Source organism: Chamaea fasciata, unplaced genomic scaffold (genome assembly GCF_029207755.1).
Source record: "Chamaea fasciata isolate MVZ Bird 193981 ecotype frontalis unplaced genomic scaffold, bChaFas1.0.hap1 SCAF_10, whole genome shotgun sequence".
NCBI classification, from domain to species: domain Eukaryota; kingdom Metazoa; phylum Chordata; class Aves; order Passeriformes; family Sylviidae; genus Chamaea; species Chamaea fasciata.
The window spans coordinates 23,837,696-23,862,712 of record NW_027094095.1 but is presented as its reverse complement, the minus strand read 5'-3'; the positions used below and the strand labels follow the sequence as shown (position 1 = coordinate 23,862,712).

The 25,017-nt window shown below is 50.2% G+C and overlaps 1 protein-coding gene across 1 annotated transcript; it reads left to right on the top strand.

The window, feature by feature from the left end:
- Window positions 1–11,360: 11,360 nt before the first annotated feature.
- LOC136294954 (uncharacterized) lies at window positions 11,361–23,574 on the top strand. The gene is made up of 3 exons (XM_066193131.1): window positions 11,361–11,824; window positions 11,925–12,964; window positions 23,057–23,574. Exons 2-3 carry the CDS (start codon window positions 12,487–12,489, stop codon window positions 23,230–23,232), a joined length of 654 nt encoding a protein of 217 aa, XP_066049228.1. The 5' UTR covers window positions 11,361–11,824; window positions 11,925–12,486; the 3' UTR covers window positions 23,233–23,574.
- Window positions 23,575–25,017: the final 1,443 nt, after the last annotated feature.

Sequence of the window (25,017 nt, the reverse complement as noted above, 5' to 3'; positions counted from 1 at the left end):
GGAAAGGCTCTCCTGTTTTTTCTGGGTCATTAGTAGGGCCCCCTATTCTAAAGCAGGGCCTCCATCTAACAACAGCGCTCTACTTGATTAATGCTGATTAGCCCTGCTTTGCTTGGTACGTTGATTAAAAAGCAAGGTTCATTTCCCAGGTTTCCTTCCCAATCACATTCCCTAATTTCTTTTGGCACTGCCACAACCTCTTAATTCTTCAGTCCTTCAAGAAGCTCATCAGACAAGGACAATGCTGAGGCAGTAGCAGACAAAGGTCAGATGTGGGTTATATCCAAAGGGGAGCTCTCTCCTGGGCTCTGTTAGTCTATGTGGTGGGCTGGCTAGTGGCATTGTCACCTTAAAATGTTGTTCATGACAACTGTGAAGGCAGATAAAAACCCATCACTACTCAGGATGTTCCTACATACTGTTCTCCTCAGACATATCTGTTTGATTCCCAGCAGCTGTAGAAGCAAAGGGCCCCATGTTGCCTTTTCTTCAAATTATCAGCTAAATTGCTGTAGGAATGTCTTTATGGCTTAGCCCAATGGCCAACCCTGCTTGTTCAGTGGCTGCAGCAGATGCAAAGAAATCAAGGGAAACTGGGCACGTACAGAGTGGTCTTGGCCCACTTTTCCTGTCTTCAGTGGTCTCTGGTTCAAGGGTCTTCATCAGTTCAAAGCCACGCTCAGTTTATGGGGTTTAACATCACCAATGTGTTGTCAGCTGCACTCCATGGAAATGCAAAAGGGACTTGCTGCTGTCTGTATCAAATCTATTGCCTGCCTGCTTTCAGAAACACCTAGTTACAAGGAAAGAGCAGCAATCCTTCCCTCACAGCTCCCTACTCTCCATGATATGAGAGGTCTCTGTTGTTGTCCCTTTAGGCACCTCTTGTTCTAGCCAGGGGGTCCTCCCTTCACAGAGAACCAATTTTGCAGCTTATTGGAAGTTGTTTCAATAAAACAACCTAGGCTCAAGAAAACAAACATCCCATTACTGCCTCTTTTACAATAAGAAAGTGGAAATCCAGAGTATCTTTAAAACACAACCAAGTAATTTACAATTTGAAGCAGAGAGCAATGAGTTAATCTGACATCTGAATATTCACTGCTATTAAGATGAAGACTTGCCTCCTTCAGCTCTTATGTAAATAGAACTCATCTGCGATGCAGATTTTATTAATTAACTGGCAAATCGAGAAAACCCCAATAGGCCATAATTGAACTTGGTGTTGATGATGGATGAGGAGACACTTACAGGCCATCCACTGTGTCTGCACAGTCACTCCTGGATCTGTTGCCATCCCTACCCATCCTCACAGCAGAGGGGCTGCCCCATCCTGAGCAAAATCAAGAGTATCTGAGGGACAAATGCCTGGAGCTGATGGGATGCCTGGAGCTGATGAGATACCTGTCACATATTCTTCCTGAAGCACCCTCTGGCTCATCACATTGCTTTTGTTCATATTTTCTGCAGCTCCCAGATGCTCTCAGGAGGCAGGCACTAGCTGCTGAAGCTCCAACAGGAGTGAGGATGCTCATAGCTTTGAGGGGACATAATTACCCTTAATATGAAGAGGTGACACTTGTTAATGCTGCGGACAGCTGGACTGCTCAGATGTCCTCAGAGGTCCCGGTAACCTGGGAAATGTAAGATTTCCCTATACCTGGGGATTGTATATCAGGTATTCCCCAGTGATGATATGCCCTAGAGAAACAAACCCCAAACCAAGACCTTTGGTGAAGCATAGACCAGTCAGATTTATGTGTGTCCCAGTGGTGACTCCCTGCTGGATAACATGGATAGTGGCAGAGCAGCCTGTGTGTGGAAAAGGCAGCCCCAAAGCCCTGCAGGAGCACCATGCTGCCCTTCTCCATCAAGGCAGCACGTGGCAGAGCCCAGCGGGAAGGAGATTAAGGCATTATTGATGGAAGAGGAGAAGGGATGAATGAAACAACCCCCTGCACGGGTGCTTTGCAGTTCTTGGAGGGGAACTAATTTTGCTTTTATTTTGCTGGAGAAACAGCGAGGCAGCAGCAAGGAGCCCACCCTCGGAGCTGCCGAAGCCTGGGTTCTTCTCAGCGCGGGAAGAGGAAGTGGCATTTGAAGCACTGAGATGTGAGAAGAGTTTCATTATTGCTCTGGATGGCCCCTTCATTAGAGGAAAACACAGTATTTAATGAAGGGGAAAGAAAACTGGAGCTCCCTGCTGCGTCCAGAAGGCTGTCTCTTTTCAGCTTTGCTTCTTTCCCTTTATTTACGGGAATGAGGGAGGCTGGACCTATCCATCCTTGTAGCAGCCCATCCCTGGGTCTCATGAGGGACACTCCAAGGCCACTCCGAGTGAACATCTCCCTCCAGACAGAGACCTACAAGCACAGTCCCTGCTGGACTCCCCAGTTTTGGGATAACTCCCTGTGCCCACACCCAGGTGGGCAGAGGCTGCTGGCTATGGGTGCAGATATGGGATACCGAGATCTACCCCCCGCTCCAACCATACCCACACCCCCCTGTAGCTCTACGCCAGAAGTTCAGTGCCATTAAGGAGAAACTGAGGCACAGGGGATGTGTTACACACACCTGTGAAGACCATGCTTGATTAAAAGGCACAGGGAATGCTCTCCCCATGGCTTCCTTGCAAAATGCATTCAGATTACCAGGGAAGGACTTGGTTTCTCATGACTGGCTTAACAAACCCAACATGGGATTCACACGTCAAGCTAATTCTTCCCAGCTGGCACCAATTATTTGCCAAGGTAGTTTTGATCTCTCAATTACACCCCATGAAGTTTTCAGCATGGAAAAGCAGAATATCTTTTCTTTCTCTTTCTCCTCTCCTAATAATTGGGGTTTTTTATAGCAACATGTCAACAGACATCAGGAGTAGAACCGGCTCACATTCCCTTTGCTGGGACAACTCTAGCTCTGCTAGGAATTGAGATAAAAGGAAGCTTGCTTTCATCCCGGCATAAGCAGGCAAGAAGTGGAGCATGAACAGAGAGAAGACAAGCAGAGAAGCAAGCACTGTGATTTTATTCTGAGTCTCTGCACCTAAAGCTGTCCCTAATCACCACTCATGACTCATAGCCATTTCTTTCACTGGGAGCTCCAGACAGGGTAATTTGGTTTCAAAGGCTCAGAGGCACACTGGCTGCAAGGGACCTCTGGATGTCTCCCATTCAACCACTCATAATTTGCTCCCGGAATTTTCTTGGGTTCCCTCATGACCTGTCCTGCTCCCAAAGTGATGAGTTTTGAATGTGTCCTGAGGTGAGAAAGCTTCCTGCAGCAGAGAAGGTGTTGGAGGAAGAAGAGTAGCTTCAACAGTTGCCTGCTCTCTTGGCTGCTCTGGAAGATTTCCCAGTCCCCTTCACCAAGTCAGCTGTGCCAGGAGATGGATTCTGGGACCTGTGTGGGTCAGGGTTCTTGGAAGACAGCGGCAGGAGGGGATCCACAGGATCTCAGGAGACTGAGAAAAACAAAAAGGACAGGGGACACAGCTTGCAGGAAGCAGTGAGGTTCAGGATAAGGTCAGGATCTGGAGAGGGGCTGTGTGTGTGAAGGTTGGATAACCACAGACTGGGACCATCAAACCCAGCCATCATCTGACATTAATCATTTTTCCTGCTTGATTCTCAGATGCAGCTGGAAGCTGGACTGAGGTTTGACTGGAGCCAGGATCAGAATCTGCCTGCTCTGTCTGCTTCAGAGACAAACTCCTTTATCCTGGGCTTTCCTGCATTATTTACAGAGACCATGACCCCTTTTCAGTACCATCACCAGGCCATTCCAGTGATTTCCAAGCAAAGGAGCAAGTTTCCTGTAAATTACATTTCCGGCAAGCATCTCTGCTAATTAAAGATTATGAAATGAATTTACCATTGCGTCAATTAAAATCCATTCACAGTTAATACCTTCCTCTTTTTCAACGTCATTTATTTATTGAGGGTGGGGAAGGAAGGAACCATGCTTGGAGTCTCCAGAAGTTCTCTGGATTTGGAACAGACTTGGCTCTGCCTCGTTACATGGAATAGGTCCCTGGAGAATGCAGACTGATTGCAATCTAATTTATGGCATTCATCAACATATGAATTAATGCTGGGGTCTCAGATATGAGATCTCTCTATTTGGCTCTCCCTCCTCGCACAGGCTCAGCCGCTCAGTTCCACTGTCATGCTTCCTTCCCTCCCGGTACTGCTACTTTCCTGCATTAAAGAAACAGCCTTGGTTTTGGTTAGGAAAGCTTGTTTATTGTGAGCAAACTGGGCATCTCACCTAAATTTCTGGGAACTGAAGTCAACTGAAACCAAGGAGAATTTAATCCCTGTTGTGAATGAGTTTGGGCTCTGGTGCTCAGTTGTCGTGCACCTCAGCTTCCCCATCTGTGACACAGGGACGCTGTTCCCAGCCTCCCTCTGAAAGCCACAGGGAGAATAAAAATACACTTGTGCTTTGGAGCCCTGCAGAGAAGTTTGCAGAGGGCTTTTGTGTGTTTTACTATTGCTTCTCTGTATTATTCTTGGCTTTGACCTTGGACTGAGCTGAACCAAAGAATAATCAAACAAAGCACTTACATTTCAGGTGCATGTTGGACACTTGTTAAAGAAAGCCTAAAACTGCAAAGTCTTCTGGTAGCAGCCATTAACCCATGTGGTGACTGGAAGCCCTGGTGGTGCTGGCAGGGTTATAAATCATGCAAGTGGTGGATGAAGGGCCGCTTGTCTGCTCTCTGCCGAGAGGCTGGCACAGACAAAACACAACAGCAAAACAAATCTGAGGACAGAAAGCCGGTGTGCAGGATGCCTCAGGGCAGGGAAGGCAGGTCAGGGAATTGGAGGAGATGTGCAGAGGAGCAGAGTGCTATTCAGCTATTGAAAGGGGGGAGTTTGCTTTATTGGCATGAGCAAGCAGTAGCTGCACAGGGTAACTGAAAGCAGGCATAACTTAGGATGTGGGAACTATAGGATGTGTGTCTGCTGGGGTCAGGCTTCCTTTCCTTGGGGCACAACTCCATAGACAGACCTGGTTTTGAGACAGAAACCTCAGCATCTGGGCTCCCTCACTGCTCAGATCCCAATGTCACCCTCAGCAGAATTCAGTTCTGGTACAATGTCATTGAAGCCCAGCGTCACCATGAACTTCTCAGCATCACTCACCTGCTCTTCCTGAATTGTCTGAATGTGTATGGACTTAGTGGGTGTGGCTTAGTTTTTTGCTCTTCTCTCTGATGAAATAAATAAAGCATGTAAAGTAATTTTTAGACTTATCTATAGATCGCTCTGTCAATCAAAAGCATCAAAGAGTGCTCCAAGGAAGAAGGAAATATGAAGCTCCCTGTGCTTGATGGAACAGAGGAGATGTGGATTCCATTGCAGTGAAGAAGACTCAAGCTGGATTCACCAGGAAAACCCATAACTCAACACTGAAGGACAGGAACCAAGTGCAAAACTCCTCACTGATGGGAGACCTCCTTCATCTGGTGAACAGCAGGTTCAGCCAGAAGAACACACAATGCAACCAACATTTTAAAAACCAAGAGCTTTGGTGACCTGTGGACAATTTCATGTAGCATTAGCAGACATTTCATACCTTCACAGCAGTCAAGTGCAGGAATCAAAGGATTCTGTCTCCTTGTGGTTGACAGCCTATGCCAAAAAAATCCTGCCCTGCTCATTAGGAATGTCACCTTCTCTTAATTTCAGACTTTTTCTGGGGATTCAACTCAAACTTCAAGTGAACATTTCCCTGGCTAAATTACTCTTTGGTAGCAGTAGGCAGGCAAATTGGTAAAAAACCCCAACATGCAGCACTTCCATCACAAAATAAAAAGATGGTAGGGATGCAATCCCACCTCTGGTTGCACATGGGTTAAAAGTGGTTTCCATACTTGTTGAAAACATTTTTTTCTTTTCCTGGTTCTGCTCCTGAGTTTATCCTATCCCGAAGTAATCAAGCGTTCTGTTGCCACTGCCAATCACAGCTGCCTGCTGCTGACAAGAGAAGCAGAGCTGGAGCACCACAGGATGCTCGAGGCAATGCCCCTGCTGGGATGCAGCAGAGCTCAGTCCAGATTGGAGCTGTTTCGTGCTCCTGTCACTCAGTCCAGGGCTCTTACAGTTCACCAGGAGTTGGCTGACCTTGCCAGACCTGAAGGGGGAAAAGGGATGCTCTCACCCATTGTCAGCCTTCCATCCAGGAGGGATGTGCCCACTTCTTTCTTCTATTCCAGCACCCAGAGTAGCTGGATGTTCCCACCTGGGATCCACCACCTGCACACGTTGCTTTGGAGCACAGGAAAAGGAGTGTTACCCACTCCCATACAGGACACAGGCAAAGGTTCCAGTCCCCCTTTGCCGTCAGTTCCTTTAATGTGTGTCCCTGTCGTGGCAGGGATGGCCAGGATGTGGCCTCGGGGGCTGTTTTCCTACCTGTGAGGTTGGGATCAGTCTGCAGACACAGTTACAACCTGGGCAGGCAGCAACATTCGGCTCAGGCAAGCAATGAATGCACTGTGAGACACTGAATGAGTGCCTGGGAAACAGCAGGTGAGGGTTCTGAAAGTTGGTGGGGAAAGGGCACGGCGGGAGCACAATCTGCAATGCAGAAGAGAGCACTGCATCACCTCTCGTGTGAGGTGGCAGATTAATCAGGAGTCACAGAGTGCATTTGTAACCTGCCTGGCAACCCAGCAGCGCTTCTCAACCCTACCCAGCTCTCTCTCCTCACCTGAAAAACCAGCATAACTTTACATGTCACTCGTTAGAAACAGGTCCTGCTCTGGGAGGAGAAAATAATGGAGCAAAGACTCGGTGAGGGACAGGCAGCAGAGCCCCTCCTGGGTGTGTCTGTAGGGAATGAGGACTGGCATCTGGGGAGGCCTCTGCTCCTGTACCTCTGCCTGCAATGAGGGGCATATTTCAGGGAAGGAGGAAAGTTTTCCTGTTTGCCTTGCTCAATTCCTTCACTTCTTCCTTTCCTCTACCATTGTTGACACTTAAAGTTTCCTCCTGAAGCCCAGATATCAGCAGGTGGACAGGCACCTCAGTCCTGCCCTTTCAAGCCCTCTGAAAACTCCAACAAGTTTGCATCCATACAGTTTTTTTCCTCCATTTTGCTTGAAAGAAACAGCAGGTGAGGGGGTTTCTTTTGGATCTACATATCCAGCTTAGATGGCAGAGAAGATAGAAAGCCAGCTTCTCCCTCCAGATCCCTTTGAGAGGCTTTGGGAGGTGTCGGATGCACACAGCCTGGCTCACCTTCTCACTGGATTTCAGGATAGCAAAGCTGTGAGTGGAAAGAGACCTGGAAAAGCAGTACTTTCCCACATGTTGGGATGAGGCCTTCCTGTTCTGCTTTGTGTCAGACTTACCCACAGAGAACCCCTACAATTGCTTTTCAGCTATTTTTACCTATTTTCTGCCCAAGCAGCACTTTCTAGAGATGCAAACAAAACATGTAATTCATTCTTCCCACCTCACCTCCACTGCAACTACTCCTGTTGCCCTGGATTTGTTTATTTGGGAAATGTTTCCTTTTCTTTCATGAAGCAAGCTTTTCATGCTGGATAATTTTGTGCTTGCCTTCAAGTCCTTTGAATAAGCCAAGCTGTCCATGAGATGGTGCCACACGCAGAGTTAAAACCTTACTTTGCTTACCAGAGACAGCAGATAGGGAACAGTCTTCCTAGGCACTGCATTTAATATGGCATATTTATTATGTCTATTATTATTATAATCTGGACTTCTGCAGCTTTGGGTACATGAATAATACAGCATCAAAAAAAAGTTTTTAAAAAGGTATTTTTATATATAGATAGATAAAGATAGCTCGCTCTGATTCATCTGCTAAAAATTGCTGCTGTTCCTTGTTTGTTTGTTTTGTTCAAGCAGAAATTGCTGGGCAAGATGAATGCCAGGAACAGGAATACAGGATAAGCCTAAATTTCACAACTTCTTGTCATGCTGGAAGGTTGCTGTCAAAACTTTGGTACAGGTCTGGAATTTGCTTAGAAATGAAGTCACTGCTCTGGGGTGTAGTGCAGCAGCTGAGCACAGCCAGGCAGGGAGGCAGGGAAGAGCATCTGGCCCGTCCAGGGATGAATGAAGGTCAGCATGCCTCGTCCAGGAGAAGGCTGCAGGGACTGGAACAGGAGCCGGGCAGCCCCCACGAGCCAGCATCTGGATAGGAATGTCACCCTGCCTAGCTAAAATTTGAGTGGTTTGAAGGACTCCTGTGATGACTGTTTTACCTTGTGCCATATGAGGGTGTAAATCATTATGCCTGTTCTTCTGACCAAGTGCAGTGGTTTCTCTGGTGGGGATTGGGGTTTGGAGTCGGCAGCCAGTGCAGAAAAGAGACACAGAAAACCCCCTCCAGGCTGTATAAATGACCCCTGGGGAGACAAATGTCTCACTCAAAAGTACAGATGAAGGTATTGCTGCTGGAGCTGCACCTCCCAACTACATTTTCAGCCTACTTCTGCATAGCTCTGAGCCAGGGAGAGAAACAAAGCCTTCCCAAGCCACAGCACAGTGCACAGCAATAAACTCCAGCTCTGCTCTCCACCCTACAGCTGTGTTTGCACCTGACAGGTGTTGCCACTTCCCCAGCCTGTGGCCTCCTTGTCCCTCACATGTCACAATGGAGGACACACAGCCAGCAGTGGAGCTGGGAGCAGCATCAGATCCCAAGATATGGTGTAGAACCTGGGCTTCACCTTCTGTAGAGATCCTGGGATCTGGTCCCGGTCACAGACAGGAATCCAGTGTCTGCTCTGGGCATTGCTGGTGATGTGTCAGAGTGGTTTTTCAGCTCTGCATGGACACAACCATTACCAAAGTTGTGTCCCAGTAGTCAGTTGGATCCTGCCTTGGTGGAAATAAAACACCAGTGCTTTGACTGTAGCTTCACAGAGGGTAAGCCATCAAATAAAAATTCTAAGGAAATTGCTGTAACAAACACTTGACATCCATCATGAGGGACAAGATCTGTCTTGACCCACTAAAACATTATTTGTTCTTCTTCCCAGGAGCCAAAACACTGCTCTTCTGCATGAGATACATGTGTCATTGGATATGTGTGTATCCCTAAATTTGATTTGTCCAATTGCATTAGGACAAGCAGCTAATTCCAAAATTCATTTTGTTCCCATAATCAACCCCTCTGCCAAATGGCATTTGGGTGGAATTGTGGAGATTGTGATTTTTATTTAAAGTGATTTATTGAAATCATTAGCAATGTTCCCTAAGTGGAATCCATGGCAATCCTTTTAATCTTCTCCCCATCATAGTAAATGCAAACATTTTTTTTAATAACAGAGAGATTGAAATATAAGGTTATTAAAATCCACACTTGTATATTTCTCCATGCTCTCTCCCTCTGTAATGGGTTGGAAACCATAATTGTGGAAATAAAGGCTCCCTTTCAAACCGGAGATGCAGAGAGTGTATAATGAACAGTTAAGCATCTATTTAGTCACTTTGGATTGATAAGGGTGTTAATGAGAATGAAAGGAGCCAACTTTATTTCCGCTGCAGGGAAATACAAATGGTGGGGGAGCATTTTTTTGGTATTGCCCTGAGCCCCTTTAATGGAGTCAGTATCTGCAGCAGAACTCAGAGCTTCGCCAAGTGCTTTTCCAGCCTCTTCCCACAAGTGCTCAGTGGAGATCTAGGAAACTGAGGGGGTTTGCCCTTGTGTCCCACTGGAGTGAGGTCTGGGCTGTTGTCACCAGCTGTCCCCAAGCACACAGAAAGCTTCCCCTGTTGCCCTCAGCTCTGATTAACCTCCTCAGGTACACACACCTTTGCAAACCCTTTGCCTCAAATCACTCAGCTCCATCCCCTCCTGGGAATAAAGGGGTACGCCACGGTGGGAGCCTGCCTGGGACAGTCACAGCTGAAGGCAGGCACAGGTATGGGTCAGCCTGGACCAGATGCTCTCCTGTTCCCTCTGGTTGATGCACTGGTGCCATGGCAACTGCTAACACCAAATAGTTGTGGTGAAAGTACAGCTTTGGAGCAGCTTCGGCCCCGACGACCAGTGGCCATGTCTGGGGGTTGTTCTTTCCTCCTAAGAGCCCAGGCAAAGATGTGCCTCTGAGCAGAGCAAAGTCAGACTGCACTGTGCCACCCCTGCACAGAGCCCAAAACTCACTTCACATTGAAGAGTTCTTATAAAATATAATATTGGAAGGATAAAATCTAGTGTGGGAGGACTGAAAATCTGACAGAGGACCCATTTGCCCTTAGCTCCTGACTCCTGCCCTGGCTCTCAAAGCATCTCTGCAGCTTCATGCTCTGGAGGCAGAGTAGCAGCTCCAACTCTGGACATCAAGATGCTGAGACAGGGGGACATCAGGACCTATCCCACTGCAGGATATGTATCCATACAGCTGCCCAGATATCCTTGTGTAACCAAAGTTCCGTCACTTGTGAGAAGAAATTTTAGGATGCTGCTCAATGGTCCTGGGCACCAGAAATGACTGTGACATGGTCCATGCACATTCCAGGGAGGGCAGAAAAGCTTTTTCCTCCACATTTTCTTTGCTTCTGGGCTGGTACAATCTGTCCATTGCCAACCCAAACACTGGTGATATTATTGTACAGGAGATGTTGCCATTTTATTCTATACTCTTCCAACCTCCAGGCTGCTGGCAGGATTGCTGTTGGCTGGTAACACACACACACACACACACACACACACACACACACGCACACAAAGTTAATATTTTGCTATTCTTTCTCAGAAGCTCCATTTGGCTGCTTTTGGGCCTAATGTGGTGATTTCCTTGCCCCCGTGACAGCTGTTTCTTACATGGGGAAGCAGCACCCCCTCCCCCCCCCAAAAAAGGGGGGGGGGGGCGGCGGCTGTGTTTTTTTTTTACCTCCTGATACAGAAAGATAATTTCCCCTTCTCTAAGATTCCATCTTCATCCTCTTTAAATATGTCCCACTGCCTTCAAACCAAGCCATCAACTCAGCGATCCCAGAGATCCCACCACTGAGGTAGATGAGGAGATGTATTTGTACCAGTTTAAGACCATTATCAAGGTGCCCAAGGACAGGCTGGCTCTTACCAGTTGGCACAGACAGCTTAGCAGGGAGGGGAGATGGCGAGGCAGCTCAGCCTCAAACCTTCCGTCCTTCCTGCAAACCAGTCATCCCTCCAATGCCAAAACTTTGCTGGGCGGAGGCTGCCGGGGAGGGAGCGGGGTTCTGGGCAGCATCGCTCCTGCGGGATGCTGGCGGTGGGATCGATGATGTCCTCCCCGCTCCCGGCAGCGCCCGCGATGTGATTCCTCCCTGCCGGCGGCACCGCTCCCAGACAAAGGCTGAGCTCAGCGCCCGCGGGCGGCTGGACCTGGGCTACCCACGCCAGTGCTCCGGCTGCTCCCCACCTTCCCCTGCACCTCCCCGGGAACATCCGACAGACGGATCAAAGCTCATCTTTTGTCATCGAAAGGATTAACTCCCCGGGGAGCAGCGGCGGAGGCTGAGCCTACGCTCCCGCCACGCATCGCCTGCTTCCCAGCACGCTCAGGAGTTTTGGAGCCAACCTCCCGACAGCTAATCCCCCTCGCTGCTGGAGCCGGGGAGGCTGGGAAGGGCCGGCAGGGCTGCGGGGTGAAGGGACAGTAGGGAAGGGAACGGGGAGGAGTGTCCGCACACACACGCACACGCACACGCGTGCTCCAGCACCCCGCACACGGCATCGGGCAGCGGCACCGGAGCGGCGGCTGCGTGCGGGGAGCTCCGCAGGGAGCTCAGCCCTGAATAAAACAAGCTGGAGCATCAGGCGAGAGGATCGGTTGGCTGGGAAAGTGTTTAAGGTAAAACCCGAGACCGGCCGCTTCTGGGCTGGGGTGGGAACCGGGTGCTGGGCTCTCTGCCGGCGTGCTCGTTGTCTCTGACTTGGTTCTGTCTTTAAAGGAATCGATCGGGAGATGCCGGTAAAAGAAGTTGCTGAAAGCCAAGCTGGAATGGCCAGGAGCTACGCGCCGGCGGCCCCGTCGCACACCGGGAGCAGCTGAACTTTGTGGGGTCTGGACATTTTTCTCCTCGGCGAACGCTCTGGGCAGCGCTAACGGGAGAGTCAGGACGGCACCGCACACCTTGCGCCCGACGGAGCCTGGGGCAGAGCCAAGGAGGGATTTCCATCTCTCCAAGGACCATCGCCTCTGAAAATAAAAAGCTGGAGAAGGGCAATTTATCTTTCCTTTCCAGATGACTGAATATATCTACAAGATCCTATCTCTCCGGTTTTCATCAGTGAGTAGCATAAGGGAGAGGTGGCTGAGAAACAAAAATGATATCGGTCAAAATCATTCCAGCACCTACTTTTTCCTAAGGAACTTCATGCCCATAGGGCTTTTCTGCGGGCATTTCCAGGAGTGAGACCGAGGTACCACAGATGCATCCCTACCGGATCATGTAAGAATTTGCAAATGAGAAATATACCCCATCCAGACCTTCTCTGCCCGCTTTGCAGTACATGGTTTGGTGTAAGCACAGCAATTCTCACCTCTTTCTCTCCCTTTTAAGTCTCTTGAGCTTGGAGACCTCTTTCCTCATTGCAATTATGATTATTTGCAACATCAGTGCCATCAAAGATTGGAGCACTTTCCTTTCCCAAATCCTCCCCAGCGTTAACAAGACTCTGAACTTGGTACAGCAAGTGGAAGCCACCACCAGCTCGGTGGTAAGTGTCCTCCAGGACCCCGAACAGGACAACTACCTGTCCAATAGCCAGTCCATGAACTCCAGCAACTTCACAGCTGGCCTGGACCACTTGTTCCAGTATTCATACTCGGACAATGACCAGCTCTACAAGGAGTACAAACCCCCTCCTCGAGACGCCATCCCTCTGCCCAAGGCTGTCCTCTACCTTCTCATGGCAGCCCTGGTGGTGGTGGCAGTGGCATACGCCATCGTCGGCCATCTCATCAAGGACCTCATTTACGACTTTGTAGGTGAGTGTGGGCTTCAATGCCTTGTGTGCTTGTGGCCAAAAAGAGCCTGGTGCCAAGTCTGGACGTGCTGCCTTGCATCTCTCCTTTGATTTGGGTGGGGTTCAGACTAAGCCCGGACCCTTTCACATTTGCAAGTGTTAGTTTATTTAATGTGCTAGGTTCTCCAAGCTGAGTTCCGTGTTGACCATCTTCCCAGAGAAAACCCTTGGGTTTAGCCCCCTTCCTAAAGGAGCAGATCTTGTGCCTGTGTGCATGGGTATAAATGTATGTGCGTGAGTCTGTGCTGCCAAATCACTGTAAAATCCCTTGGCCAGTTTCAACTGAGCTTGGATTAGAGGTCTCCAACATGAAAAGTTTCATGGCAGCAGATACCTGAGCACAGGATAACAACCCACTAGTGCATAGTGAAAAAGAATCTGCCATATGAGCTTAACCCCTCATTAGGCACCAGTGAGTCCACAAACTCCTAGGAAACACAGCTCAGCAGTCTGGTTCCCTTGTTGCCTTACAACAGCCTTCACAGCCCCTGCAACAAATCCACGCAATGACAGTCCAAAGAGCGTGCATTGTTTTGAGATTTGGCTTCCTCCTCTTTGGTTTCATCCTGTTGCTGATGAACGCTGTCCCTTGGCATTGGGGCTGAGAGCACAAACACTGCTGGCTGCTGTGGTCAGGCAGAGTGCAGGCAGAGGTGCCTACTTGCTTATGACAAGCCCTCAGTGATACTCTAGCTCTTTGCCCCATGATTTGTAAGGCTGGTCATGCTGAGGAGTGCAAATGTGCCCAATTCCCATCTGAATCCCTGGTGCTTTTGGCCACCCTGACAGCAATAGTGTTCTTTTGGGGGTCAGGGCCTTGCTTCAGCATGCTGGCGACAGTTTTCCAGCTTGGATAGGGAACCAGAAGGGATCCCCAGAAGGATTTAAGCTCCTGGCTCCTGCAGATGTGCACACCCCCAAAAAGCTCTGGAAACAACACCTTGCACAGGGAAGCGAGGCTGAAATCCCTTTGCACAGCCTTGCTCTGAGCCTGACCCCCAGTCAGGGTGGAAGCCCTGCAGGTTCCATCTCTGCAGGGGGAGGGAGATCACACTCCTCTGGAACAAAATCCACGTGTTCATTCATGATTCCGCTTTATCTCCCTGCTCCTGGGACACAGGAGACACACACCAGTCAAAACTCCAGCCAGTGCCTGTGGGTGGGCAGCACCCTTGCCCTACTGAGGTGAGAGCAAGCCAAGTCCTTTGGGCAGAGGGTCATGACCAGGCAAGGGCCAGGACGCAGAGATTTAGAGAGGAGCTATTTGGGACAAGAAAGGTCAAACCTCCTGGCAGGGAGCAGTACTTGGGGTCTCACATGAGACTGAGCCTTGAAAACAGCAGGGAGCTGCTGCTGAGGAGTTTTTCTTTGCTCCAGATGGAAGGGAACAGATATGTTGTCTTAAAGTGTTAAATTTAACACTTAATCAGCAGCTTGCTGGGGCTGTAACATCACCTGGCTCTGCCACTCATCTGATTTAATTCTGCCTTCCCCACAAAGGTAGGCACTGGGGACAGCACCTAAAAATACACCCACTCCTGCCCCAAGATGCTCAAAGGGCCAGGTCAGGCCAGGTTAGAAACTCCCCCGAGGCAGGGGCCAGCCCACTCCCAGTGCCCCCGCAGAGCAGACACCCCTGCCCCCATTGCTGTGGTCCCAGATGCAGGAGAGCACAGATGTGGATGCTCAAAACCAGCCCTTGGGTGGGTACTGCAAAGCAGGGCAAACCCCACAGAAATGCTATGCCCCTCCAGGCACAGAGGGGGGCTGCAGCTGCAGTCAGGGGGGCACCTGGGCCCCAGATGTGCCGCTTCCAACTCGGCACCAATGTTCCCTGTGAGCCTTAACTTTAGCCTCTGCATGGGACAAGGTCAGCAGGGCACCCCTTCTCTTGCAAAGCCCTTTGCAAAGGGACTTCCACAGCCTTTCACAGCACCGTGGCCATCCCAGGGGCTGGACAAGCACAGGGACAGCGCTGGGGTCTGCTCACTTCCTGCCACTTTGGAAGAAACCTTTTCCCATTTTAACGCCCCTTGCTGAGGGCAAAGCATCCTCCCTGCCCCAGGTGGAAGTAACATTTTTCCAAGTTAGGGTCAGAAATCCAGATGTGAGCTTCCTTTGTCCTCCAGGCAGAGAGGAGAAGGCATTTCCCAAACTCCAGCAGCACCCATCAATGCCAAAGGCTGCCTCCAGCTCATCCTAGTTAGCACTCCAGGCCCATCTTCCCACAGTTTATACACTTATAATGAGCCAGTCCTCGTAGGAGAGAGGACTAGACCATGTTTGTTAACACTGCCAAGGAACAGCCTTTAAAGAGAAGGTTCAATTTGAATGGGTTTGCATAAATTTACTTTAGGGACAGGACAGAGAGGCCAAGGGATAGTAAATAAGAAGCTGCTCTATTAGCTCCCTTAACACAATGCCTGGATTTATATACTCGGCAGCAGCTCCAGCCTCTGCTATCAGCGTTTCTGCACTAATCATGTTCAGAAATATACAGGGAGAGATGGAAATAAGATGCCAAAGGGCTGGAGCCTGTTTCAGGGAGATTAAAGTGGGAATAGTTAATCGTTGCCTTAAACAGTCACTCGGAGGCATCAGGGATGATTATGACTCCTCAGTAACAGCTTGTCGGACATGGCTTGGGGAATCAAAGCATCATCCAGCCCCCTGCACCCACAGGAACAATGAGAAGCAGGTGCTGGGCTCACTTTCAGGTGGTGAAGGGGTTCTCAGGATGCTGCCAAGGTTTTTTCCCTGAGAAATCTAAACGGATGTTTGAAACACGGACACCTCTCTTGCAGATGCTTCTTTAAAAAATCAGTTAGAGCTTGCCCAGGCATCCCCAGGGGGACAGGAACGCCGCTGTGCTGCCCAGTGGGCTGGGGAGGAGTGGAAAATGAGAGGCTGCATAGGAAAAGGAGGAAAGATGGATTGTTGGAGAGTAGGAAGGCAGAGCACCTGGATATGGATAAGAGGGCTCTGAAAGAGTCCCTCTTCAGCTCTTCCTGGAGAGACCTGGCCAAGGAGAGCCTCAAACACTTTAATTTCTCTTCAGTCCCTCCTGCTTGCTCTGAGCTGACCAAGTCTCGCGTTTGGCTTTCCCAAAACTCATCAGATGTCTCTGTTTGGGGTTGGAGGGTGGGAGGGAGGCTCCTGCGTGAGCTCAGCTCGGATCCCACCACCAGTTAAGGCAAATTGGGTCGAAGCATTTGGAAAGCTGCTTAACTCGGAAGCGCTGGAGAGCTGCCAGAGCCGGCGCTGCGGCGAGGAGCTGGCTTGGCAAATGACAAGCCTGTCACCAACGTACGAGGCGCCTAATTACCGCAATCCTCGGGAATCAGCCCGCCCTCCCTCCTCCGTCCCCAGCAGCTCGCTGAATATCACTCTTATTTAAACATTAAAAAAAAAAAAAGAAAGGGAGGAAAGGGGGGGAAAAATAAAAAGTTTGACTGGAAACAAAGCTGTTGCCATGGAGACTGCACGCGTGTGGTCGCCGGGAAAGGGGAAAGCATCTCGCTCCTGCACGGGAACCACACGGGAAGGGTCTGATGGTTTGCGTGGGAGCAGTGCTTGGCAGGGAGACCTTGGCTGGTGTCACCCGATTCAGCCAAGGTCTCCTCTGGGCTGCTGATCTCCAGAGGAGACCTTGGAGGAAACTTTTCCCTTGGGAACAGGCCCAAGGCAGATGCCCAGCTGGGGCAAGGCAGGGCAGGTTCACTGACACTGGCAGGACTGTGCTGGTCGATGGCTTTGGGACTACTCAAAACCCAACACCATCCTTGGAGCAGGGTCTTTCTTTTCCTTGCCCTTTTGACCCATCAGCCATATTTTTATTTTTCAGCCTTATCTCCAACCACCACATTTCAGGCTTCTTTAGGAAATGGTCTCCTTGAACAAAGAAACTGTGTATAAATATAGCATTGCTGAAAATAGCTGCTGGGTGATCCTGCAGGGACACAGGATCCACTTTTAATTGCTCCACACAGAACCACAGGGCTCTGAGGGTAATTCAGCCCATGGTAGGGATTGCAGACAGGGTTTTAGGCCCATCAGAGAGGATGTCTTCTCAAGCTCTGTTTTGAGGATAATTCCTTTGCCTCCCAAAGTTGTGGGAAGAAACCACGTCAGGTTCCCTTCTGCTTTCTCATCTCGGTGCTAACCCGCCTCTGACAGTGATCCCCTTCCTGTTTCCCTTCTGGTGCATGGGGGTGGATCAGGAGTTCCTTAGGTGTTGTTTAGGGAAGCAGTGGCTGCTGCAGGATAAATCACCACTCCCACTCATGGGCTGGGGCTGTTGGCCAGACAGGGAGGCACAGTGGTCTGGCCCTGCAAAAAGGGCCCACTCCAGGACAGCTGCATTTGCAGCCAAACCTTTGGAGCTCAAGGCTGGAGGAGAGGGATGGCTTCCAGCACACACTGCCAGGCATCAACCAAGGCTTCAGGGATGCACCATCCCACAGCAGCCTTCCCATTCCTGCCGTCATGTGTTGCAGGGATGGGCTGTGTCAGGTCCTCAGGACAAGGGCTGTGTTTGTCTACGGCCCTGCAAGCGCTGGTCTTCCCTGAGCTGAGACCAAGCAGGGCTCCTTCACTCTCTGGTCACTTTCACTGTGCCCCTGGAAGATATGGATAGCAAATATCCACCCCCAGGAGCATGCCTGCCTCCCACCTACCACAGCTGAGTCGCCACCTCTCAGAGACCCATTCTCTGGAGCTGCAATGCTGCCTGATGGATGGGACTGGGACCAAAAGCAGGCTTGATCCAGGGTTGCTCTGGTGCAAAAAAGGTGTTTTTAAGAGAGTATTGTAATTAATTGAATGCCTTTTCCATGTCACCCCTTTTCCCACCAGATGTTTCATGCTGGTGACAGCTCTGCGGAGGAACAGTGTTCTTTCGTGTCCATCAGCAAAGCAGAGTGCTCATGCTGTTTGGGGTGTAGGACAATTTTGACAAAGCAAAGCTGAGAAATTTCTGCAAAACAGGGAAGGAAGAACAACCCCCAACATCAAATTCATTTAGAAAGAAGTGAATCTGAGGGAGGAAAGGGGGTTTCTAACAAATCACTGTTGCCAGGGGCAGACATAGATTTTCCATCAGAACAAACCTGGGAGATTTCTGCTGATTTTGCTAATGAATAAGTAGAACAAATGACACAGATACAACGTCCAGCTGCGACTGCTGTATCATGTCAAAGACATGAGGGATACACTCGAACTCATGTCCATTGGGAATGTTCCGGCCAGAGCCAGCCCTGCCTTGCTGCAGAGCACTATGTGATTGCTGGGTCAGGACTTGTTTCAAAGAAAGAGGTGCTTCTGATCCTGCTGATGGGAAAGGAGCTTTTTTAGCAGCTGCTTTCACACCCAGATCCATTTAAAGCAAAACTAGAGCACGAGTTTGATTGTTCATCGAACATGTTGCCCCTTCCTTTCCTGTTTCCATCTCTACAGGATGAATGTGAATGTCTCACTCACCAGGCTGTGTTTAGATTCCAGCCTTTTCACCCACCCCCTTCTGCTTGCGATGTCTCTTTTTTCAGCAGCTGAAGTGCCTCATAGACATCCCACCCTGCCACCAATGATTGCAGGGGACCAGGCCACCTCCTTAGGGTGACACTGAGCACAGGGCAGCCCTGTGCCCCTCTGCACTCAGACAAGAGGAGGCTGCTCCCTGCTGCCTGCACCGTCAGGGGTTTCTGAGCAAGGACCAGCCCTCATGCTGCTGGCACGAGAAGGGCACGCTGTGACATCTGGGCGACTCCAGTGTTTTTCTGTCCCCAAAAACACAGCATATCCCAGGGGTCCTGCTTCCAGGAGAAGACTTAGAGCCAGGGAGGAGCGGGGGCATTTTGTGCCACATCACTCTGCTACTTGGGGATAATAATAATAATAACAGAGTTGCTATTCCACGGCTCCTGATTTGCCCAGTCTGCTCTATCTCCTCTCTCCAGCTGCTTTGGATCGATCGCTCCATATCGATCTCAACCTGCCTGAGCACTTCCCACCTCTCCATTGGCCCTGCAGACCCCAGCAGGCACGCTGAGCCTTGGCAGCACCTGACGAGCAGGAAGAGGTGTCTGTGGGTTAGATGCTGCTCCCCAGCCTGGCTGAGAAAGTCACTTTGTCCCTATCTTTTATCCAAGACATTCACACACACACACCCGTGTACATGCCCTGGATTTTGCAGCATGTGTTACGAGCTCCTTCCAGTGGCTGGGTAGGGGCAGGCAATGCTTTTTCTTGTCTAGAAAGTCTGACTGTCCTGGCTGTGGACGTGCCACTGCCCCAGGAGTGTACTGTGTGATCCCTGCTTGCCCCAGGTCTGACCTCATATGTCCCAGGTGCATTAGGTGTCATTAGGTTCAGCCTAACTTTGCTCACCTTCTGGCTGGAGGTTGTGTGAACCCATATGGGGACTTCGATCCAAAAGAGGATTTTGTTTTCCCCGCTGTGTCTCCTTTTTGTGGCTCATGCATCCCCCCTGCCAGCTGTAAGGGTTGGAGAGAGAAATACCTGACATGGTGCTGAGGGCTGCAGCCCCCTTCCGCCAGTCACCAGCACCCCTTGGCTCCCAGGCCTTGGCCACCCCCATTACCTGATCACACCCCCCCGCAGGGTTCATTTTCCAGGGTTTTTCATTATCCAAGGTTTCCAGCCTGTGCTGGCGCATGACCTGACGTTGTGCCTCCCATCCCCTGCAAAGTTCCTTCCGCATCAGAGCAAGGTTTAATCCCATTGACGCCAAGGATGTGCAGGTCTCCTCTCTCCTCCTTCATCCCTCCCCAGACATGCCATGGGTGACCCCGGGAGACCTTGGTTTCTCACCCACACACTGAGAAGAGCTGGAGGGAGAAACTGGGGAGGATCGAGCACGGCTGGGACGGAGCCGGTGGTGGTTGGCAGGGGACATGAGGGCACTGACATTTTTATGGCTGTTTCTCCAGGGTCCTGCTAGCAGGAGATCCTCTGCCAGCCCCAACGGGGCCTTGCTCCCCTCTTCCACACATGGCAACACGCTGAAGTTACAGGCCATAAATGGCCACAAATAACATGTAATTGTGTAATTACTTCACTCCTTACTTACACAGTCAAATCATAAAGGCATCGCAGTAAATACCCTCTAATGACAGCCTAATTACATCTTCCTGCAGATTACTGGGTAATTAGATCCAGCAGGCTCCAGAAATAATTCCCAGGGAAGCAGTGGTTCGGATTAGGGCATACAATCCAGCCTGCTCTTACCCAGGAGTTAGACTGCAGCAGCCTCACACGAGCCACCTTCCCAGGGCACCCCGGCCAGCCACATCCCCTTTTGGTGACAATGCACTGTGACACTTTCCCCATGCAGATGGCTTCTTCTGGTGCCCTTGGTGCTCTCCCAAAACACCCATCCCCTGCATTTCTGCCTTTACCACAGTGCCTCATCCAGCTCTTGCTTCTTCTTCTGCCCACAAATGTCACCAGATGTTCATCATGTGGCCACCAAATGCCACTTACTCCTACTCACAGGCATGCAACGCTCTTTGCTTCCTGTTGCACACAGCAATCCTTATCCAGTTAATCCTTATTTTATATATATATAAATATACATTGTATATATATATATATATAATGTATTAAATTAATTATATTATACCGTATTAATTATATTATACTATATTATATTGTATTGTGATATATTATACTGTATTATATTATATTATATTATATTATATTATATTATATTATATTATATTATATTATATTATATTATATTATATTATATTATATCATATCATATTATATTATATTAGAATCCTTATCCAGAGATATTTGAGGACCCGTCACCCCTTTTTCTACAGGTTATTCCCCTTCTTCCCTGCTGCTCCCACTGGAGTTTTATGGCTGACGTCAAGGAAAGCAAGCTGAGAACTTTAATAGTATTTGTAGGAGGCAATCTTGTTACTGCCTTCGGATTCTCCTCACGGCAAGCAGCTGTGTGGGGGCTGGAGGAGCCTCCAAGCTCTTAGGGGCAAGAGGCTCTGTCTGGGATGGACCAGACAGGGCCAGACCAGGAAGAAGGTGGTGGAGTGTTTGACCTTTAGTCTAAACACAGTAAAGCCAAGCAAAATCAAAGCTGTAAAGGAAAAAAGCCCTAAATGAGCCCTCTGGGCTTGGCTGATTTTCCTTGGGGAAGGGTTATGATGGGGAGCCCAGTTTCTGGTGGGGGCTGTGGGTTATGCAAGTGAAAGCTAAATGTCCTGGTTGGGGCTTGGGGCAGATACAGGGCTCCCCAAAAATCTCTGGACCACTTCTTTGCTGAGTTTCCTAATCACTCTTGCCAGCACTGTGGTGGTTGAGGGAACTGTGGTGGTTCTTCTCCCTTTCCCGTTGGACAACCAGCAAACGCTGCTAGCACAGTGATGAAGGTGAAGAAAATAGGAAAACCAAGGGGAAACAGTCACTCTCTGGATATGTTGCCTGTGCCCAGAGTGGTGGGAGCTCTAACTTCCTTGGACACAGCCCCCTCCTCCAGTCAGCCCATGCTGGCAGTGGGGCACAACCCCCTCCACTCCCTGTCCAGTTCCCCTGGCAGGGTGGTCACCTACCCTGGCTCTAGAGCATGAGCACCATCCTGGAAGTCATGTTCTGCTCTCTTGGGGATGGTGTGGCCAAATGGCTTCAGGCTGGAGAAAAAAAATTAAACATTGTATTGCAAAAAGAACAAAATTTTTGGCTTTTCTTAGGAAAAAAAAGTTTTGGGGCTCCCAAAAAAAGCCCAAAATTTGACCTACAATGTACATACTAAGCACAGGGAGGCCCACAGATCATTCCTGTCTCTGCTCACACGTAAAGAAATGTCTGGACACCAGTGGTGAGCCAAGAAATGAGATTTTCCATTCACTTCACACCTGGCATCCCACCCTGGCATTTGCTGTCATTCAGTCCCAGTTTTGCTGCAAAACTTTTTTCCACAGCCCATGAGAAAGACATCATCTCACTAAGATGGCATTTCTGTGTCCCTGCTCCATCAGGAAGTCTGTGTCCTCTACTGAAGAGCCATAATTGGAGTGTTCTGTGGGGGCAGAAAATACCCCACCCCGCAAAGGAGAGAAATTGTATTCTGTGTGATCCAGTGGCAAATAAGCAGAGTTCCTCAGGAACAACAAAACCAGGCTGGTCCTTTTGTCTGCCTCATGATAGCCACCTCTGTTTTATTTTGGTGGCAGAGCTAAAGCAGAGAGGTGCTCCACTTCCCACAGCCACAAGGTCCTGAAGCTACTCTCCCCTCACCTGGGTTTCCCCAGCTTTGGTATCCTCATTGCTGCTGCCTTCCCATCTTAGCAGGGCATGGTCTCTCACTGCCCAAACAGCCAAATTTTTTAAAAGATAGCTGTTTGGGAAGCAGCACCACGTGCTTTCACTCAGCTGCAATCCTTGTTGCTGCAGGGGATGTTTCAGTCACGCTGTCATGCAGCAGTGACACTGTATTTTGGAGGGGGATCAGTCACCCCCAGGGTTGGGGCAGTGGCTGGATCAGCTCAGAGCCAGGTCCCAGTGCTCTGGTGACCAGCAGGCAGCACAGCCCCAAAGCTGCCATGGGGGGTTTCAGGCCTGACATGGCTGTAATATACTCTCAGGGCAGAAAAGCCATGTCCCAGCCATGTCTCCAGCCCCATTTGGATGTCACACAGTTATTTAATCGTTTACTCTGCCTGACAGCAAAAACCCACTTTAGGAAATACATTGCTAGAGACCCCAGATGCACACTTCACTTTGGTGGCATTTCACTCTCATTTTTGGGATTAACAGGGTGATTTCATCTGCCTAAGCCGGGAGGGCTTCCAGAAACCAGCAGCCTGAAAACCAGCCCAGAGAGGAGCAGAGATCCCAGCACCAGGGGAGTGGAGGGAGCTGAAGGGGCAGGGGTGGGCAAGGGTCATTCCTGGAGGGGCAAGCACCCAGAGCTAGAGGTAGGGTGTAGCAGGAGGCAGCAATTTTCGAGCCACCTTGAACTCTGGGAACAGCCGGAGATAACCAGGGGCTTGTTTTGTGCTTTTCCCTCCTCCAGACTGGATCTTTGGCCCCAACCCGGATGACAACAGCAACAAGAGCGACATCAACTGCATCAGCAACAGCGTCAACGAGATGAGCGAGATGCCCGAGGCGCCGCGGCACCGGGACCGCCAGCCCCAGGACGTGGTCATTGCCATCAGCGAGACTTGCCACTTGCCACAGCAGACGTGACCGGCGCCACCTCCGGGCCGGGCGGGATGGAGCAGCGGGATGGATGGACAGGAAGGATGGAGCGGAGGGATGGAGCAGAGGGATGGAGCAGTGCAACAGCGCAGCAGCCACCTTGCAGGACCGGGCAGGGAGAGGAAGGGATGGGCAGAGCCGGCACCGTGGAGCAAAGCCCTTCTCCCCCTGGTTAAACCAGCCTCTAAGGACCTTGCCGGGGTGGGTGGCATCACCCCTTCTCCCAGGCTTGTCAGCCCTGTCCTGACATCTGCCCTTGGGTTTGTGACCCCCTCTTTGTTCCCTGTGAATAGCAAAAAAGAAAAAGCAAATGCAAAATACACCCACCAAGCGAAGCTTGCAAGAGCAATGAGCTGGAGAGAGGCGGGGCGGTGCTTGGGCGTGCGGCTGTCCCGTGGCGTGGGGGTGAGGTTGGGAAAAGGGCTAAGGAGACCAGGAGGCTGCAGAGAAATGCGGGTGTCTGCATTTCTGGGGACAGGCCCAGGACACAGCAGGGAGCTGGGACTGCAGAAAGGCACAGAAAGGTCAGTAGAGGCCAAATCCCCTGCTACATTGGTGATCTGCTTGGGCCGTCACTCCTGCCTTTAGTTTTGCAGCTCCAGCTCACAGCCCTTTTCAGCAGGTGTGTCCTATGGCTCTGAGACAGCAGGGTGACAGCCCAGTCTTCCCAGGGAGCCTTTTTCCTCTATGCCTGTAGCCAAGCCAGACCCACCACATCCCCTCCACCACATCTCTGCTTGAGCCCAGCACTCCCTGACAGGGAGCAGCCGTGTTGGAACCGGGTATAACCCCTTTTTCTGAGGAATGTTGCTGGAGAGAAGGACAGGGACCCATCTGCATGAAATCCAGACTCTTCATAGGGGAAAATAGCTCTTTTATGTCTGCATCCTTCAGACTCATCTCAGTGTGACCACCTCCTACCTCACCCCCAAACTTCCTGCCACCCCAAGGGGTGCTGGCTCTGTTTTGGGGTCTGTCCCACATGCATTGATGAAGCAGGGAGACCTCCCTCTTCTCCCTGGATGCCTTCCTCTTCCCAGCCAGAGCACCACCAACCAAAACTGCCCTTCTCTCTGCCCAAAGACATTCTTTACCATTTGTAACTCCAGGCAGATCCCAGCTCCTTGCTGTTTAAGGGGCTCAGAGGAAGCCAGCAACAGCAAAAGTGCAGGGCAAGCTCCCAAACCTTTGGGAAAAGGAGCATCCTGATGGCTTCATTGCTATTTTAAGATCAACTCTTACCCCACTAAACGGTTTTAAACCAGGATCCATAATTTCTTCGTATAGCAGAGTGGAGGCACTGGGACCAAGCTCATGCCTTGTGCCTCTCCCTTACGAAGATCCCTTTACTCTCCACATCTTCCCTGAACTTAAAAAGAAAAGGTTATAGTGACATGCCACAGAGCCAGTCCTGAGAAAAGGCCGTGGTCCAGACTTCTGCCTCTGCATTCAGGGAGACAAGGCCTGCCTTTTCCCAGCCTGCAGTACCCAGCACACCACAAATAGCAAGGGCCAGAACAGCATTTTCCCCTTCTGAAAGTGGTTAAGGAAAATGGATGTGGTTTCAAACTCCTGCTCCGACGGCTTTAATGAGAGCCATTACCAGCAGGCCCACGCTGGGGCTTTGTCGGCTTTTCAGCAAGCAAAGGCAGAGGACAGTGCCTCACACCTCCTCCCCGTAATTAACCATTTCCGATCAGGCAGTGCTCTGCCACCATCATTTTACTCCGGTTTTTTTTTTCATCCTGCGTTCGTAGCGTGGCTGCTCTGGCA

Excerpts from the sequence above, each read along its gene's own strand:
- LOC136294954 (XM_066193131.1), top strand. The coding sequence starts at position 12,487 with ATGGTTTGGTGTAAGCACAGCAATTCTCACCTCTTTCTCTCCCTTTTA. Across the intron at positions 12,965-23,056 it reads CCTCATTTACGACTTTGTAG|ACTGGATCTTTGGCCCCAAC; the intron begins GTGAGTGTGGGC and ends TCCCTCCTCCAG.